General features: G+C 43.6%; 1 protein-coding gene across 1 annotated transcript in view; it reads left to right on the top strand.

The window, feature by feature from the left end:
• The first annotated feature begins 19,373 nt into the window (after positions 1–19,373).
• The window catches only part of LOC109209199 (DNA replication licensing factor MCM7), a 5,993-nt gene continuing 5,878 nt past the window's right edge, over positions 19,374–19,488 (top strand). Inside the window, exon 1 of the mRNA XM_019372417.1 lies at positions 19,374–19,480. Within this exon, the coding sequence (XP_019227962.1) occupies positions 19,453–19,480 (28 nt within the window). The 5' untranslated portion in view covers positions 19,374–19,452. The remainder of the gene's footprint in view (positions 19,481–19,488) is intronic.

The following is a 19,488-nucleotide window of genomic DNA, read 5'->3' as shown; positions in this document are numbered from 1 at the left end:
ACATCACCAAGAACTCATAATGCCCGTACCGAGTGCGGAAAGCTGTCTTAGGGACATCGGATGCCCTAATCCTCAACTGATGGTAGCCAGATCTCAAGTCAATCTTCGAAAATACCTTAGCACCCTGAAGCTGATCTAACAAATCATCAATCCTCGGCAATGGATACTTATTCTTGATTGTAACCTTGTTCAACTACTGGTAATCTATACACATTCTCATCGATCCGTCCTTCTTCTTAACAAACAACACCGGCGCACCCCAAGGCGAGACACTAGGTCTAATAAAGCCCTTATCAAGCAAGTCTTGCAACTGCTCCTTCAATTCTTTCAACTCAGGCGGGGCCATACGATACGGCGGAATAGAAATGGGCTGAGTGCCAGGGGCCAAATCAATGCAGAAGTCAATATCCCTATCAGGTGGCATACCCGGCAGGTCTGAAGGGAAAACCTCAGGAAACTCACGAACAACAGGCACAGAATCCATAGGAGGAACCTCGGCACTAGAATCACGAACATATGCCAAATAGGCCAAACACCCATTCTCGACCATACGTCGAGCCTTCATATACGAGATAACACTACGGGTAGAATGACCAGGAGTCCCTCTCCACTCTAAACGAGGCAACCCCGGCAAGGCTAAGGTCACAGTCTTGGCATGACAGTCCAAGATAGCATGGTAAGGTGATAACCAGTCCATCCCCAATATGACATAAAAATCAACCATGTCCAAAAGTAATAAGCTACTTGAGTCTCGAACCCCCTATCACAAGTATACAAGAATGATGAACACGATCTACCACAATAGAATCACCCACCGGTGTAGACACATATACAGGAGCACTCAAGGAATCACTATGATAACTGCATCGGAGGCCTCAGCCTCAGGGCTGGCTGGAAGAGCATAACATCGAGGCTGAGCCCCGCCACTATGAACTACAGCTTTGGAACGGCCTCCTACTGGCTAGCCTCCACCTCTAGCGGCCTGAGCTCCACCTCTAATACCTCTACCTCCACCTCTAGCACCCCTACCTCCACCTCTAGCTGGCTGAGCAGGCGGTGGAACACTCGGTGCCTGAACCATGGCACGGGAACCCTGGTGCTAAGAACTGCTCGGTGCTCGAGGGCAAAATCTAGCAATATGCCTCGTGTCACCACAAGTAAAATAAGCCCTCGGCTGCTGGGGTTGACGACCCGAAAAACTCTAAAGCGGAGGTGCACTGATAGGAGCTGGCGATGCACTATAGGACTGCTGATTAGCATACTACATGTGAGAACCACGGCTACCTGGGGCATCGTGAGAAGCCTAAAGTGCTGAATGAAAAAGCTTAGGAGGATGGCCCCTACCAAAAGAATCCCTGCCTCCAGACGAGGCACCACTGAACCTACCAGAATGACGAGGTCTCTTGTCTGACCCCTGACCACCCCCTGTAATAGAACCATCTCAACTCTCCTGGCCATATTGGGCGCCTCCTGAAAAGAAATCACACGCCCCGTCTCCTTAGCCAGCTGCAATCGAATAGGCTGAATGAGTCCCTCAATGAACCTTCTCACTCACTCTCTCTCTCTCTCTCATTGGGAAGTATAAGAAGAGCATGACCGGCCAAGTCAATAAATATGGTCTCTTACTGAGTAACAGTCATAGAACCCTGCTGGAGACGCTCAAACTGCCTCCGATAGTTCTCCCTCTGAGTGATAGGAAGAAACTTCTCCAGAATAGCTTAGAGAACTGATCCCAAGTCAAACATGGTGACCCAGCTGGTCTAGCCAAACAATAATCTCTCCACCAAGTCTTGGCGGATCCAGATAAGCGAAAAGCAATAAAGTCGACCCCATTGGTCTCCATTATCCCCATGTTCCTGAGAACCTCATGATAGTTGTCCAAATAATCCTGGGGATCCTCAGAAGATGTACCACCAAGAGTAGTAGTGAAGAGCTCGGTAAAACCTATCCAACCTTCGCAAAGCCTCCGAAGACATAGCTGATCCATCACCGGTCTGTGCTGCTGCTCGGCTAAAGAAGCGGTACGTGACCTCTCCATTCACGAAAGAACAAGAGTGGAAGTTCAATTAGCATTGAGAAATCAAGTCGCACGACAGGAAAGAATAGATGTGAAGTTTTTCGTAACTCTGTAGCCTTTAGGGATAAATACAGATGTCTCTGTACCGATTCTTCAGACTCTACTAAACTTGTCCATGAATTGTGAGACCTAAGCAACCTAGAGCTCTGATACCAACTTGTCACGACCCGGATTTCCCACCCTCGGGAGTCGTGATAGCGCCTACTAGTGAAAGATAGGCAAGCCAATTATTTCAACTATTTACCTTTTTCCCATTTTTAATCCTTTAACAGTTATGAATCAACATTATATAATCAGCGGAATTAAATAAGCGGAAGAATAAATTATAACCATTGTAATGTTACCAATACCAATTCCTTAAACATAGACTACCCAAAACTGGTGTCACGATTTCACAGACTGTCTAGGAGTACTACAAATAAGGGTTCGAAAGATAAATACAACCCTGTCTCTAGAATACATGAAAGAAGCAGAATGAAAAGATAGAAGGAGACGCCAAGGTCCGCGGACGTCTGCGGGTCGCCTGATGAACTGGAAGCAGCAACCTCACTGCGGTCTGAAAGCTACAGTACCGCGATATGCACAAAAGAGTGCAGAGTGTAGTATCAGCACAACCGACCTCATGTGCTGGTAAGTGCCTAGCCTAACCTCGGCGAAGTAGTGACGAGGCTAGGGCCAGACTACAAAATAAACATGTGTAGTTAAATCATATACAACGGAAAATAAAGGCAGATATTTACAGTCAAAGATGGGAGGGGAAAAAGCATGTTGCGGGGAGTATCAAATAACAACAGAATACCAGAGAGAAATGCAAAGAAACAAAAATTCGATTGCTAACAAGAATAAGAGAAACAAACACAATATTCACTTTCATCTCTTTCTTGTTGGAGGCGTGCAACCCGATCCCATTTCAGGTATTACTATGGCGTTGTGCCACCCGATCCCATTTCATATATCTTGTTGCAGTCGTGCAACCCAATCCCTTTTCATATATCTTCTTGCAGGCGTGCAACCCGATCCCATTTCAAATATTACCGTGGCGGCTTGCCACCCGCTCCCATTTCATATATCTTGTTGCAGGCGTGCAACCCGATCCCATTTCAAATATTATCGTGGCGGCGTGCCACCCGCTCCCATTTCATATCAATATCAATCACAAAAGGATCCCGGCAAGGGAACAAGAGTATAACAACAACATCCCGGCAAGGGAGACAATATCGTAAACAATAACATCCCGGCAAGGGAACCAACAATGATAATAAACATATTAAGCATGAACAAATCACAACGGAGTCACAACAATTACAATACGAGACTCACGGGCATGCTTGACACTGACGTATAGATACTCATCACCATGCCTATACGTCGTACTTCACAATTAACACGTAGCAAATAAGACACCACTCTTATTCCCTCAAGCTAAGGTTAGACCAAATACTTACCTCGATGCCACGAACACAATTCAAGCCTCAACTACCGCTTTACCTCTTGTTTCCACCAACAATTCGCTTGTATATAGCCAATTTACTTAACGATATCAATAAATGCTAAATGAATCAATTCTAATGCATGAAAATAAGTTTTCCAATCAGTTCCCCAAAAAGTCAAAAATCGACCCCGGCCCACATGGTCAAAACCCGATGTTTGAACCAAAACCCGATTACCCATTCACTCACGAACCCAAATATGTAATTTATTTTGAAATCGGACCTCAAATTGAGGTCCAAATCCCCAAAATTTAAAAAACCTAAGTTCTACCCCAAACACCCAATTTCCCCCCATGAAAACTCTTAATTTTTGAGTTGAAATCATGTGAAAAGATGTTATGGAGTAAAGGAATCGAGTTAGAAATGACTTACAATAGTTTTGGAAGAGTAGTTGTCTTTGCAAAATTGCCCAAAGGTGTTTTAGGTTTGAGAGGGTTTGAAAAATGAGAGATTTCGACTATGTCATGATTTACACAGGCGCAGATATCGCAATTTCGAAGCCTGGTTCGCAAATGCGAAGTCGCAAATGCGAAGGAAGGCCTATGTTTGCTTTCTTCGCAAATGCAATCAATGTTCGCAATTGCGGTGCCTGTCAAGGTCGCATTTGCGACATAAGCTTCACAAATGCGAAGGTTCCCTATCCAGCCAGTCTTTGCAAATGCAATGGGTTTTTCGCAATTGCGAGACAGGCTGCGAGGTCTGCAGGTCTGCAATATACCAGCAGTTTTCCTAAGTCAAATTTCACTTCCTGCCTATCCAAAACTCACCCGAGCCCTCGGGGCTCCAACCCAAACATACACGCAAGTCCAAAAACATCATACGGACTTGCTCGTGCGATCAAATCATCAAAATAACATCAATAACTATGAATTTAGCATCAAAATCAAAGAAAAATCCCATGAACTCTTAAGTTCAAATTTTAACATCCGAAGGTCACATTCACGTCATTTCAAGTCCGTTTCTTACCAAATTTTACAGGCTCAACCTAAATACCATATAAGACCTGTACTGGGCTCCGAAACCAAAATACGGGCCCAATACCATCATAGTCAATTGCATTCAGATTTTTAAAAACACTAGAAATTTCACTTAAACAATTTTCTTCAAAAATTCATTTTTCGGGCTTGGGACCTCGGAATTCGGTTCCAGGCATACGCCGAAGTCCCATATTTTCCTACGGACCCTCCGGGACCGTCAAATTTTGGGTTCGGGTCCGTTTACCCAAAATGTTGACCGAATTCAACCTAAATTTATTTTAAAAGCAAAATTTATCATTTTCACAAATTTTCACATAATGGCTTTCTGGATACACACTCGAACTGCGCACGCAAATCGAGGTAAAACAAAAAGGAGGTTTTAAGGCCTCGGAACATAGAATTTATTTCTAAAACAAGTGATGACCTTTCAGGTCATCACAGAAAAAAACGGTGAATCTTAGTTAAGAATAACAAAATCTAGACCAAATGTTAAACGAAGTAGGCAAGACGAACGGGGTTAGCAAGTGTGTTTGAGCTGATTATGCTCATAAATGCAACAACATAAATGTGCAATAAATGTAGATAAATGCGACTAGCATGACAAAAAGGAATTTACTACCCAATTATTGTAAGATTCGGATGGCTCTTTCCCCTAACAATAGCGTGGAAAGAAGGGGAATATAAGGGGGTTGAGGAATCTTTTGATCATGTGAATATAGAATCACAAATGTGTGCTCGAATAATATAATCAATGAACAAGACAACTTTAGTATTTTCTTTCAGGTCAACCTTTTACAAAGTGTTCTTTCTCATAAAAGTGAAGATCCCCCTTTTTGTTCTCTATCTCTTCCTATTTATAAGAGATATTTCCCAAAAACCCTAAAAAGTACAAAACAAGGAATATCCAAAGGAATATTTCTTGTGTCCATATTTGAACCTATGCTACCGTTATTTTCTCATCTCAGCTGTCTGTCTTTGGCATCAGCCGTCTTGAGGGCAACCTTCAGTTATTATACCATGGTTGACTCCGTCATTTGTCCTGCTTATCCGTTACCGCTGAGTTGCCAAATTTAGACCTATACAGTTAGTCCCTCCGCTTGTTGAGGTCGTGATCCTACACGCCCTCAATAAGCGGACCTAATTTGCCTTCATTTCAGAGGAATTTGGTTATTGAATAAGCAGGGTCGACCAAGATGGAGAGAGCGATGCGACTAGTGGAGTCGTGATTGGTGTGGCTACCATGGGATGATGCCATAGCCACACGTGCCATCATTACGCGTCTTCCCGAGACAGCGTCTACATGCCTCTCACTTCGGTTTTGGTGCCATTAACAATCCTTTGCTTCGATTATCGCACCACCCAGTCCTATAAATAGATGGGGTTTCGTTTTTCATAAGTTTTCACCCTCCCTTCTTCTGCATGAACATTGTTCTCCTTTGATCTTCTTTGCTAGTGTCTGCTTTTGACTTTGCTTTCACGATTCCATACCTCCCTTCTTTACCTAGTTTCTACCTTCTTCTTCAGGTTTAGTAGCATACCTTTTATCGTCGAAATGTCACAAACCCTTCGCATTCACGATGAAATTTCTGACGCCACTCTATTGTCGGTGGCTCCTCCTTTCGGTGGTGAGAATCTCATGGCTGAAGAGGACGAGAGCTTTCCTATCGTGGAGGAGATAGTTCCCAGAAACCCCTTGTCTAGAAACGATTTTCCCAATGAACCTGCTCCTGCTCCTGCTCCCGCTCAGGTGATCCCCGAGACTGGACCATCTCATATAGCCGAGCTTCGATCTAGACATCTCATCCCTTCCCACGTCGAGATAGTGCCGACTGGTGGTGACATCGTGGAGGTCCATCGACCTGGGTATTGTGCGTTCTATGTCTACCCTTTCTTAATTGGCTATACTCTCCCTCTTCTTCCGCTAGCTGAAGAATTTTGCCGATTTTACAACGTCTGTCCGGCACATCTATTTCCGTATTTGTATAAAGCTTTTCTCATACTGATGAAGTATGCGGAATTGGCTGGTTGTGAGGTTGATGTCCTCCACCTATTGCACTTATTTTTACCAAGTTTTTACATAGGTACTATGATACACCTGCGGTATCGCGGAACCAAAGGGTTGATAGTTGGAATGGACGACAGGACGAATTGGAAGTTTTGGCACAAGTAATTCTTTATCAAAACCGAGCACTTGGTGGCGGACCCGACTGGGTTTCCCGAGCAGTGGAACCATAATCGTAATTGTTTTTGGCATACGCTCGTTGTCTTCTTTCCGTCCTTTTACTTTCCGCTCATTTGTGGTTTCTTTGTTTTTTCAGCTAAGAGGCGTGCACCCTCCCATATCTTCGGCATTGAAGACTGGGTGGCTCGCGTGTTACATCACATGGCAGGTATTCGTGATTGGGCAGTTTTCTACAAACGTTTTGGACTGAAGGTCCCGTCTAGTAAGTGTTACTTTTGCTTCGGCCTTCTGTTGTTTGCCATTGTTTGTTGATACGACCTTCTTATGGTGCCAGGTCGACGGGCTTCAAAAAAGAAAGCTCTAGTGCCGGCATTTTGCCAAGCCATTGCATCGGCAGGGATGCGGTTTACTTTGGTTGAGTCCGTCCGCGGAGGTCGTACTCAAGCTCTAACAACGAGGGGTTCCCCCCCTCAGAGTTTTGCTGTACAGGATGAGATCTCCTCCCGGCCTGTCTACCATCTTGTAGACGAGTCGTCTAATAGAGAGGAGTCATCATCGAGGAAGAGGTGAAGAGTGGAACTTAGGAAAGTCATCGTCACCGGTATTGAACCGAAGAAAATCATTGCTCAGGAAGCGGTGTCTGCACTTGTGCCAGGCGAAGGGCCGTCTTTATGGTATATGCCATTATGGAGGGAAGGTCCTCTAGGGCCAAGAGGGTACATGAATGCGGGGAGCCTATACGAACTGCAGAAGGCGGCGCGTCGGCGGCGGCCAGAGGAGATGGAGCGGTACCTGCTGGGGATGATGGTTCTGGTTCAGACATCGACCTTGAAGAGATACGGGCCTTCTTGGAGAGGAACACTCGCGTGGAAGTGAGAATGGATGGTCCTAACCGGCACATAATCATTCATGTAGGTTATGACCTTTTGGCTAACTCTGAGCGAGCAGTACCATCCTTTGCCCCCTTATGCACGACTTCTGAGAACACGGCGCTGTGGACGATGAGCGATGCAGAGCTATCGCTGAGTATTTCCGGCATAGCTTTGCGAGTAAATGCTTTTTTAATGTTATGATTTGTTTCTCTTGTGTAATCTGCTTATACTAACTTATTTCTTTTGCATGCCAGACTCTTATCATGGGGATCGAGCGTGACCGACGAGACGAGCGGAGGACGGCCATTTTTAAGAAGGTGACCTCCAAGTACAAAGAGTACCGTACTAAGCACCGAATACAGGCCGACGCCTTTAACTAAGATAGCGAGTTTCAGCTGTTTTGTGACGGGCTCAAACACAAAGAGGAGGAGTTAGTGAAGAAAATTGAGGAGCTGAAGGAGAGGGATGATGAGCTAATGAAAGCCATTGGTCGATGCAGCGAACTTAAGGCAGCTCTTAAGGCCAAGGAGGATGAGCTCAAAGTGAGCAAGGGGGGTGATGGCTGAGAATGCCGACCTTCAAGAGTGGATGGCTTCCTTTACTGCTAAGCTTGGGCGGAAGGAAACGAAGGCTGTCGATCTGAGGGGCGAGTTGAGCGTTAAGGTTGAGGAATTGACTCGTGTCGAAAAAGGCAGAATGGCCGCCCTGTCTGAAGCAGCGACCTTAGATGATGCCCTCCGTGTTTGAGGGTCTGAGCAGGATAATGAGGTGGAGACGTCGGCGCTAAAGGTGGCGAAGTAGAAGAGTGGATCCAGGATATGGAGGCGGAGTTGTCCGGATTGAATGAGCAGGTTGTTGCTTTGAAGGCTGAGGAAGTGCGACGACAGTCGCAGCCATCCGCGTCTCATACTTCTATCAACCCCGTCGTGTCGCGGGAGTTGTATGAGATGTGGGTTCACGCCGAGGCTCAGCTTGATGTGCACAAGTCCTTGAAGATGGGAGAGTTTCCGAGGCAGAACTCAAGGGCATCCGTATTAAAGCACGTGCGGCCCACGAAGCTTGTGATTATGCCCCCGGTACGCCTGGCGGGGATGCTATTGATGATGATGCGGACCGGATCGCCTCTGATTCTTGGTATAAGGATTAGTACGCCGATGGGGATGACACGGCGTAAAGCTATTGTGCTTATTTTGTTTTGTCCTGCTATTTTGGTAAGGGCGTCTCTGGGCCCTTTGTAAAAAGTATTGTAATATGACAGTTGCAATGGAATGATTACCTTTTTGCTAATTGCCGTTATCTTTTTGTTTGCTATGCGACGAAGTCCCTAACCTTTTCGGTCACTTACGTGTAGTGTTTTGTCGTAGTCGATCGTAGATCTTAAAGTAATTCGAGCGAGGTCGAATATAAAATAATTCGAGCGAGGTCGAATGTAAAATAATTTGAGCGTGGTCGAATGTCAAGTGGTTCGAGCGAGGTCGAATGTAAAATAATTTGAGCGAGGTCGAATGTGTGATAATTCGAGCGAGGTCGAATGTAAAATAATTCGAACAAGGTCGAATGTGTGATAATTCGAGCGAGATCGAATGTAAAATAATCCGAACGAGGTCGAATGTGTGATAATTCGAGCGAGGTCGAATGTAAAATAATTCGAATGTGTGATAATTTGAGCGAGGTCGAATGTAAAATAATTCGAACGAGGTTGAATGTGTGATAATTTGAGCGAGGTCGAATGTAAAATAATTCAAGCGAGGTCGAATGTGGAGTCTGAAGAGACTTGGTGGAGAGTAAAAATGTTGCTTTATTTCAAATAATTCGAACGAGATGTGTGATAATTTGAGCGAGGTCGAATGTAAAATAATTCAAGCGAGGTCGAATGTGGAGTGTGAAGAGACTTGGTGGAGAGTAAAAATGTTGCTTTATTTCATCCATTGGAGAATATCTTGGTGGAGAGTAAAAATGTTGCTTTATTTCATTAATTGGAGAATATCTTGGTGGAGAGTAAAAATGCTGCTTTATTTCTTTCATTGGAGAACATTACAAGCGTTCTTCATTTCATACATATATTGGAGAAGTTTCCATGTATCCAGTCCCTTCGTTGTACGGCCTGGAGAAGTAGTCGGCAGGCGGGGCGATGAACTATACTTGAACTTCGAGACGTCCCCTTTGTCGCCTCATTAAAAACCTCTCCGAGAAAACCAACTAGGACAAAACTCGGATGAGGGAAAAAGAGTACGACGCGGAGGGCGTCCGTTTTCAAAAGTTGAAGTATTTTAGATGGGCGATATTCCAATTGTTTTGTAGTAGTTTTCCCTCCATAGTTTCTAGTTGAAAAGATCCTTTGTTTGCTGCTGCCGTGATCTTATATGGCTCGTCCCAATTGGTTCCTAATTTTCCTTCTTTCGGATCTTTGCTCGCTTGTGTTTTAGCCTTAAGTGCATAGTCTTCGACTTTGAGTGGTCGTACTTTGGCTTTTTTGTTGTAGTACCGTTCTGCTTGTTGCTTTTGGGCTACCATTCTTACGTAAGCCATGTCTCTTCGCTCCTCTGCTTCGTCGAGGTCCTGTTTTCTGTTTTCGTCATTGCTCGGCCCACTTTGTTGCAGTACCTCAAACTGGGTTCACTGACCTCAATCGGTATCATGGCATCAGTCTCGTAGACTAGTGAGTATGGAGTTTCTCCTGTGCTTGTTTTTGGCGTGGTGCGGAATGCCCACAATACCTCTGGGAGTAATTCTGGCCATAGTCCCTTGGCATCTTCAAGTTTTTTCTTCAAGATATTTAGTATTGTTTTGTTGGAGGATTCGGCCTGTCCGTTACCGGCGGGGTGATATGGCGTGGAGAGCATTTGCTTGATGTGCCATTTTTTGAAGAACTCGGCGGTCTTCTTTCCGGTGAACTAGGGTCCATTGTCACAGCTGAATTCTGTGGGGATGCCGAAGCGGCATATGATGTTTCTCCATATGAATGTGATAACTTCATGTTCGCGTATTTGGGTGAATGCACCTGCTTCTACCCATTTGGAGAAATAATGAGTTAAAACTAAAAGAAAACGTACATTACCTCGCCCTGCTGGGAGGGGTCCGACGATGTCCATTCCCCATTTGATGAACGGCCATGGCGATGTAACATAATTGAGGTGCTCGCCCGCTTGGTGTATCGTAGGGGCATATTTCTAGCACTGCTCGCATTTCTTGACATAATTGGCGACATCTTTTTTCATTGTGGGCCAATAATATCTTGCTCGAATGAGGCATCTGACAAGGGCCAAATTGCCGGTATGGGCGCCGCAGTGGCCTTCGTGTACTTCCTCGAGTATGCGCCTTGTTTGATTTGGCCCTAGGCATTTCGCTAGGGGCCTCCAAACGTTCTTTTGTATAACTCGTGACTTATGAGGTTGTACCTGGCCGCCTACATTCGCAACTTTTTGGCTTCTTTTTTGTCCGTTGGGATTGTTCCTTCCTGAAAATATGTTATAATATGGTTGCGCTAGTCCCATGTCAATTTACATAGTGTACCTCGAGTTGGTCTATCGATGAATGCAGGAGGGTGACCACGTTTTCCTTTGCGATGTTTTTGGTGGCCGCTGCTAACTTGGCGAGACCGTTTGCCTCGATTTTTTTGCGCTCTAGGTATCTGATCGAGTCGATATTCGTCGAACTCCGATAGCAATTTATGAATTTCCACCTGGTACATTTGTAGCCTCTGCTCTTTGATTTGGAAAGTCCTTGTGACTTGGTTAGCAACGAGTTGCGAGTCACATCTAAGGACGACTCGGCGTGCTCCGTATTTGAGAGCTAGTTTCAATCCTGCAATTACGGCCTCATACTCACCCTCATTGTTAGTCATATCAGGGCACCGTATGGACTGGCGAATGACTATGCCTGTCTGGACCTCGAGTACGAGTCCCAGTCCAGATCCTAATGCATTGGATGCGTCATTGGTGTATAGGACCCATAGGTCGGGTAGATCAGACGAGGTCCGGGAAATTTCCTTTTCGACCTCGGTTATTATTTTGGCGCTGAAATCGGCGACGAAGTCCGCGAGTACCAGCGATTTTACCATTGTTCGCGGCTGATATGTTATATCATGCTCGCTCAATTCTATGGTCCATTTGGCCAATATTCCCGACAGTTCGGGTTTATGCAGGATATCTCTCAAGGGAAAGGTCGTTACCACCGATATGGGTTGGCATTGAAAATAGGGTCTAAGCTTTCGTGAAGCTACGACCAAGGCCAAGGACAATTTCTCGAGGTGACGGTACCTCGTTTCGGCATCAACGAGAGTTTTGCTAATGTAATATATTGGAGATTGCGTACCTTTATCTTCGCGGACCAATATTGCGCTTACCGCGACTTCAGACACGGCCAGGTATATAAGGAGGAGCTCGTCGGGTTCTGCTTTGGCGAGTTGCGGGGGAGATGATAAGTACGTCTTTAGCTCTCTTAAGGCCTCGACACATTCTGTATTCTGTTGGAGCCCGTTGTCCTTTTTTAGTACGCTAAAAAATTTCTGGCATTTGTCGGATGATCGCGAGATAAATCTTGACACGGCAGCCTTGCGACCTGTCAATTTTTGCACATGTTTCTTCCTGGTTAACACTTCAGATATTCCCTCAATGGCCCTGTTTTGGTCGGGATTGACCTCGATGCCTCTTTGTGATACCAAGAACTCGAGGAACTTGCCTGAAGTTACGTTGAAGGCACATTTTTCGGGGTTCAGCTTCACACCGTACTGCCTCAGTATTTTGAAAGCTTCTTTCAGGTGGTCGATATGATCTTCTTTCCTTTTCGATTTGACCAACATGTCGTCTATGTAAACCTCCGTGGTTTTGCCAAGCTGGTTCTTGAACATTTTGGTCACCAATCTTTGATAAGTCGCCCCTGCGTTCTTCAAGCCAAATGGCATGACTCGATAACAGTATGTTCCTTGATGGGTGATGAAAGTAGTCTTTTTTTGGTCCTTTTCCTCCATGAGGATTTGGTTGTAGCCTGAGTAGGCGTCCAAGAAACGCAACAACTCGTTCCCTGCCGTTGCGTCAATGAGTTGATCGATATGAGGCAGAGGAAAGGAGTCTTTTAGGCAGGCTTTGTTTAGGTACGTGAAATCCATGCACATCCGTCATTTTCCATCTTTCTTTTTGACCATGACTACATTGGCGACCCATTGAGGATATTTTGATTCTTGGATGGAGTCGTTAGCGAGTAGTTTATCCACTTCTTCGCCGACGGCCTCGTTTATTGCGGCGTTGAATTTTCTTCTCACTTGGCGTACTAGGGGGTAGAATGGATCGACATTCAATTTGTGCGTGGCGACGTCTTTCAGAATTCTTGGTATATCTGCGTGGGAAAAAACAAAAAGATCTGCATTATTGGTTAAAAATTCATGGAATTTACCTGGCTCGGAGAGCTTATGGCCTATATAGGCCTTTTTGTTGTTGTCGCTGCTATCTAGTTGGACGGGATCAAGATCTTCTATTTTCGATCTTGCGGCCTCCACGTTGTCGGGGTCCTTAATGACGTCTTTCTAATCATCGGGTTCGAAACCCGACTTCGATAATTGTTATGCTTCTGAGCTGCTCCTTTTAGTTGTTTAGTAATGTGCAATCTTGGACGATGCGGTAGCATTCTTGGGTGTGCGTTGTTCGCCTTGGATGCTGAATATCCCCCATGGTTGGGAATTTGATTAGTCGGTAGAGACTGGACGGGAGGGCCCTCATGGCGTGCATCTGCGGTCGTCCTATGATTGCGTTGTAAGTTGTGTCTTGGTTCATAACATGGAACGTTGTTTCTAAGGTGATGCCTCCGGCCAGGACGGGCAGTGTTATTTATTCTGAGGTTCGTTCGACTGCATTGTTAAAACTCGTTAGTGTTATGCAGCATGGTACTATCTTATCCTCGAGTCGCATTTGTGCGAGCACTCGTGGATGGATAATACATGCGCCATTTTCGTCGTCTACCATTGTTCTTTTAACATCAGTATCTGAAATACGTAAGGTAATGACAAGAGCATCAGAGTGAGGAAAAATCAAACAGTTGGTATCTGACTTATCAAAGATGATACTTTCTTCGAGGTCATCATACCGATCGTGGGTGATTGACCGCTTTGGCTTGTCTGTGGTGGTAAATTTTATATGGTTGACTGTTGCTTCGTCGCCTCCACAGACGATCGTTTGTATGGTGCAGGCAAGAGAGGCCGGCTTTGGAGGGCCTTGGTGTTGTTTTCGTCCGCGGCCGAAGTTGGCTCGCCCTCGATCACTCATTAACTCCTTCAGGTGCCCTTGGTTCACCATGTTAACCAGTTCTTACCGTAGGGCTATGCAGTCCTCGGTTTTGTGACCCCGCTCCTGGTGGAATTCACAAAGGACGTTGGACTTTCGAGTACCGGGGTTGGACTTCATTTTTTGCGGCCACTTCACCTTCGTACCGAGCTTCTCTAGTGCGTACACTACTTCTGAAGGAGAAACACAAGAATTGTGAGCGGATAAAAGTGGGGGCATACCTCTTTCGTTTCGCTGAATCCCTATGTGCGGCCTGGACGGCCCTTCCATGTGTCGAGGGGATGGTGGAATGGAGGTTTTGACATAGGGCTGATGCCTATCCCGGTTGAGGCGTGTTCCAGATTGATCTCTTCGACTGTCATTATGATGGTCTTTCCGTGGATCTATTTAGATTGACGTTAAACGTTGGGTTGGACCGTTAAGGTCGTCATCATCTGCTCTCACCTCGGCAGAGTAGGCGTTGTGAATTTCTTCCCAAGTGGTGGGAGGGTATTTCATGAGCCTGCTTAGAAACTTCCTGGTTTCCCTTGACCCACTTCTGTTCAACCCATTTTGGAAGGCTGCTACCGCCATCCTTTTTGATACGTTTCTCATTCTCACCCTGTTAAACCGAGCGAGGAAGTCCCTGAGTTCTTCGCTTGGCGACTGCCTAATGGCGAATATGTTTCACCCTGGCCTCCGCTTTCTTAGCTCCAGCGTGGGCGGTGACGAACTTATCAACCATTTCTTCAAACGTTGTTATGGAACGTGCTGGTAGTTGTGAGTACCAAGTTAGAGCTCCTCCGGTTAGGGTTTTGCCAAACTTTTTTAGCAGTACTGACGGTACTTGCTCCTTTGATAGGTCGTTTCCCTTTTTTGTTATGACATAGTGAATGATATGGTCTTCTGGGTCTGTAGTGCCATCGTATATCTTCAAATATGGTGGCATTTTGAAGGTCTTAGGTATGGCATGCGGGGCTGCCTCCTCGCTATACGGTTATTCGATGAATCGACCGACATCTCGTTTCGGTAGCAGTTTTGGGGCGCCCGGTATCTTATCGACCCTTTCTTGATGTTCTCTCATCTGGTCGCAGAGTGCTTTATTTTTGTTTTTCATTTTCTTTAGAATGGTTGTCAGTGCGTTATTGCCTGCATCAACAATGGTGTGAGTGTTACCTGTTGGGGGAGCTGGTTGCTCATCGGTGGTCGTTATGACGTCTACTTGCGCGGCATTTCGGTTCGCTCTTTGAACGGGTTTGTCGCGTATGTCACTGAGGGTACTTGTCAGCCACTCCTCCAACAATTTCTTCACTGCTGGTGGTGCTTCCTCAGCTGTGGACGTGGAAGCTCCCCTTTCGCATGAAGCGGTTACACTTTCATGAGGAGGAGGTGAGTCACTCCGCCTATGCATAATGCTTGGCGTCACATTCTCATTGTCTTCTCTGCCATACTCATTTATGGTGTTCAAAATGTTCGTAGTGACGCCTGCTATTGCTTTCTATCTTGCATCTCCTTTTCCTGCCATTGTTAGTGTCACGACCCAAACCGAAGGGCCACGACAGGCACCCGGTACCTTACTCAACCGAGTACCAACGTAACATATCTTTCTTATCGTACTATCATTGGTAAATGGGCCAAAAAAGCCGTCATGAGATAATCAGAACAAAACATAAGGGAATACTAGACATAGGATGACCCAACATGATATAGAAACTTATACATGTGACATACGGGCCTATAAGGCTGACATGATCATTTGTAAACTCAAAACATAGGCCGACAAGGCCATAAAAATATCTATATACTTGACATATGTCTACAAGCCTCTAAGAGTACTTAAACATCATAAAGGTCGGGACATGGCCTTGCAATACCAGTCAATACATGTTCAAATCATACTGATCAAATAGGCAACTCCGGAGCAAGTGGAGTGTACCAACACCTTTCGCTGAGCTAAGCCTACTAGGAGGACTGTCAACCTGTCTTTCAAATAATATACCATGTATGTAAGGAATGAAAAGTAGCATATAAAAAACATGAAATAAATATGGAGTAAGTACTCAACCTGTAAGTCTGAGTAGCTTTATGAATCATACAACATTTACAATGTCATGCATGTGCATGTAAATGTCATATCATGCATAAGTATATGCGTACATAACATCATCAAGCCTCTGAGGGCATCCCATTATATCATCTCGGCCTCTGTGGGCAAAAACATCAACGTATATTAACTGATCAAGTGGTGGTGCGTATATAACGCCATAACCTTTTCCTATATCCCATAGACATATATTATACGCGTATATAACGCCATCTGGTCACGGGTCAATATAATGTATAATTAATGCAATGCATAATGAAGTAAGTCAATGAGATCTCTCAAAATATCATGAGACCCATGAACATACGATATGATAGTAGGACATACGAGAAATCAAGAACATATGCAACCCTAGTGCTTCTACGAATAGAATCATTTGTGAAGCTTACGTGCTTGCTCGTTTCGTTGTATTATATGGATCATGCCAAAAGGAAAAAAGGGATAGCCTTAACATACCTGTATGATATCTTCCTTATTACTCAACCAAGCTCGACACAATATTTGGCATCTAGAACAAGTGAAATGATATTGCCGTTAACATATAATGTCATACCATCGTATTTGGCTAGTCGTACGGTTTAAGGAAAATCGGGCAGAAACTCTCCTATTTTTAATACATCCCAAAGACATCTAAGGGTCATCAACATCCCAACAACAACAAGTATAACTAATAATAGCAACAACAACAACAATATAATCCAATATGAGTTTCTCCAATTATCTTAACAATCATATTGAGCGACAAGCTCCTTTTTACTCGTAACAAGATATGAATTGAATCCAACTCTTATTCCATAAATTAGTGAGCATCATACTTATATGTACCATATTATTTCTAGTTTAAAACAATCACAAAATGCCTTCCAAAACAGCCCCATACGTCTAGCACCTTAATTTTTCTCGTTAATCACTTGTTTTTAATCTTTTCTTCTTCAATTAACTTAATTAACACCTATAAAAGCTTAACAACAGCAGCCACAACATTATCAAATTATTTCTCACAATTTCCAGCCAACACAAATCATATATTTAGCCACAAATCAGTCCAACCAAAAAGACAACCATATCCCATGTTCCTTCAAGTGCATCTTATGGGTTTTCACTCAAACAACACAACCAACACAAGATTAACCTTAGGAACAATCAAGAAGATGTTATACATACCTTGGACAGTAGCTACAACTCGAAACCCTATCTCAATGTAGCCCACAATATCCCTCAATCACACCACAACACCATAGAAGCATTCTCTTGTAGTCTTTAACACCTTTGATGATGATTTGAGTTGATTTTCCTTGAGTTTGGTTCTTGGGATCTTGGGATATGTTAGGGAGGGTTTTGGAGATGTTAAAAGTGTTTTGGTCTGAGTAAAATCTGTATTGTTGATGAGATATAAGGGGATAAGACCACCGCCTCAATTCTCCAAGCAGGTAGGTAAGCTGCCTGCTTGGCAGCTTGAGCAATGCCACTTCGGACACTTGTATCTCTCTACTCCGACATCGTATTGACAAACGGTTTGCAGCATTGGAAACTAGACACATAGGAATTTAATTCCATATAAATATATCCATGTAAATCTCAATATATTGGGAGAAAACTGTGTCGCAACCTGGCCTATAAAACGGGAAGTTTCTCCGAAGTGCGGCGACGTGACTTGGCGACCCTACTTTATAAATTCATATTTCTCTACCCCGATGTCGTATGAATAAATGGTTTGGACTGTTGGAAACTAGGTTCCAATACCTTCATTTTAGTAAATAACAATCCCAAAAATACCTCATATAACATATGAAATGTATTGCTCAAAACGCTTCATTACAAGGCAAATCCTTAGTCGGTTTTTCCGCAACTTAAATCCGATTTTTCCCAAACTTTATATTTCATATCCAAATATTTTATATAGCCATATTATGACTTTAAACTCATTTAAATCATGATTAACAAGTCTCATATTCATCTTAACTTACTTAAGATTTCAGTAAACCTTTCTTATCCTTGTAGAAGGATTTCGTCCTTTTTGAGTTTACATTAGATAATCCTACAATGACAGTGACGTTTGAAGTACGGGGTGTAATAACATTAAATCACTTTATATACTTTCAAAGAAGATTTTATTTCCGAGCTTACATCAATTGGCTTACGACATACTTTCACGTACAAAAACATGGGGTGTAACAGTTAGTTTATGCAAATAAGGAAAAGATGGCTGTCCCTTTTTACGATCTAGAAGAAACTAAAATTTTAACTAAAAAGCTCCCCACAGACGCCGCCAAATTGTTTGACCAAAAGGTGTTAAGCCTTTTAGTTAAACCAATTAAAGACGAGAAGAAGGGTGAATCTTAGTTAAGAATAATAAAATCTAGACCAAATGTTAAATGAAGTAGGCAAGACGAACGGGGTTAGCAAGTGTGTTTAAGCTGATTATGCTCATAAATGCAACAACATAAATGTGCAATAAATGCGACTAACATAACATAAAGGAATTTATTACCCAATTATTGTAAGATTCGGATGGCTCTTTCCCCTGACAATAGCGTGGAAAGAAGGGGAATATAAGGGGGTTGAGGAATCTTTGGATCTTGTGAATATAGAATTTCAAATGTATGCTCGAATAATGTAATCAATGAACAAGACAACTTTAGTATATTCTTTCAGCTCAACCTTTTACAAAGTGTTCTTTTTCATAGAAGTGAAGATTCCCCTTTTTGTTCTCTATCTCTTTCTATTTATAAGAGATATTTCCCCAAAACCTAATAAAGTACAAAACAAAGAATATCCAAAGGAATATTCCTTGTGTCCATATCTGAACCTATGCTACCGTTATTTCCTAATCTCAGTTGTCCGTCTTTGGCATCAGCCGTCTTGAGGGCAGCCTTCAGTTATTATACCATGGCCGACCCCGTCCTTTGTCCTGCTTATCCGTTACCGTCGAGTCGCCAAATAGACCTATACAGTCAATTTAGCTAGCGTTTTGACATAGATTTGCTGAAAACTTGAAAAAAGAGTTTTAGTTTGTGCTAAAAATAAATTTTGGAAGTTGTTTGTTTGGACATGTATCTTATTAAAAAAAATTGAAGTTTTTTGAGTGGAAGAATTTTTTTACAAAAAGACTATCCTAAACTAGATTTTAGAAACTTGAAAAAAAAGTTTAATTTTTTTAAAAAACTAATCATATTCCATGAACAAATAATGTTTGCAATTTTTTCTTTTTTTCTTTTTTTATAAAAAAATTGCCCAGGTCAAACGAGTGCTTAATCAGTAATCACCGATACCATTTCGTCCGGTCTCTTTTTTTTTTGGTTGGGTCTGGTGTAGACGTACACCGTAGGCCGTAGCGCAGGCGAGCATAACCTAGCTCAATCTTTCCCGCCAAAACACCTGCACAGTTTTGCCGCCAAAATCCCTTAGTGTCTATCAATTTCCTCCAAACCCTATCCCTCAAACCCTCATTTTCTCCAACTGTTCTCGCTTCTCTCTCTGCTTCCCTCCAAACACAATGGACTTTGATTACAACCGCGACAAAGGTAAGTGT

Source organism: Nicotiana attenuata, unplaced genomic scaffold (assembly GCF_001879085.1).
Source record: "Nicotiana attenuata strain UT unplaced genomic scaffold, NIATTr2, whole genome shotgun sequence".
Lineage (NCBI taxonomy): Eukaryota > Viridiplantae > Streptophyta > Magnoliopsida > Solanales > Solanaceae > Nicotiana > Nicotiana attenuata.
This window is presented reverse-complemented; position numbering and strand designations above follow the sequence as displayed.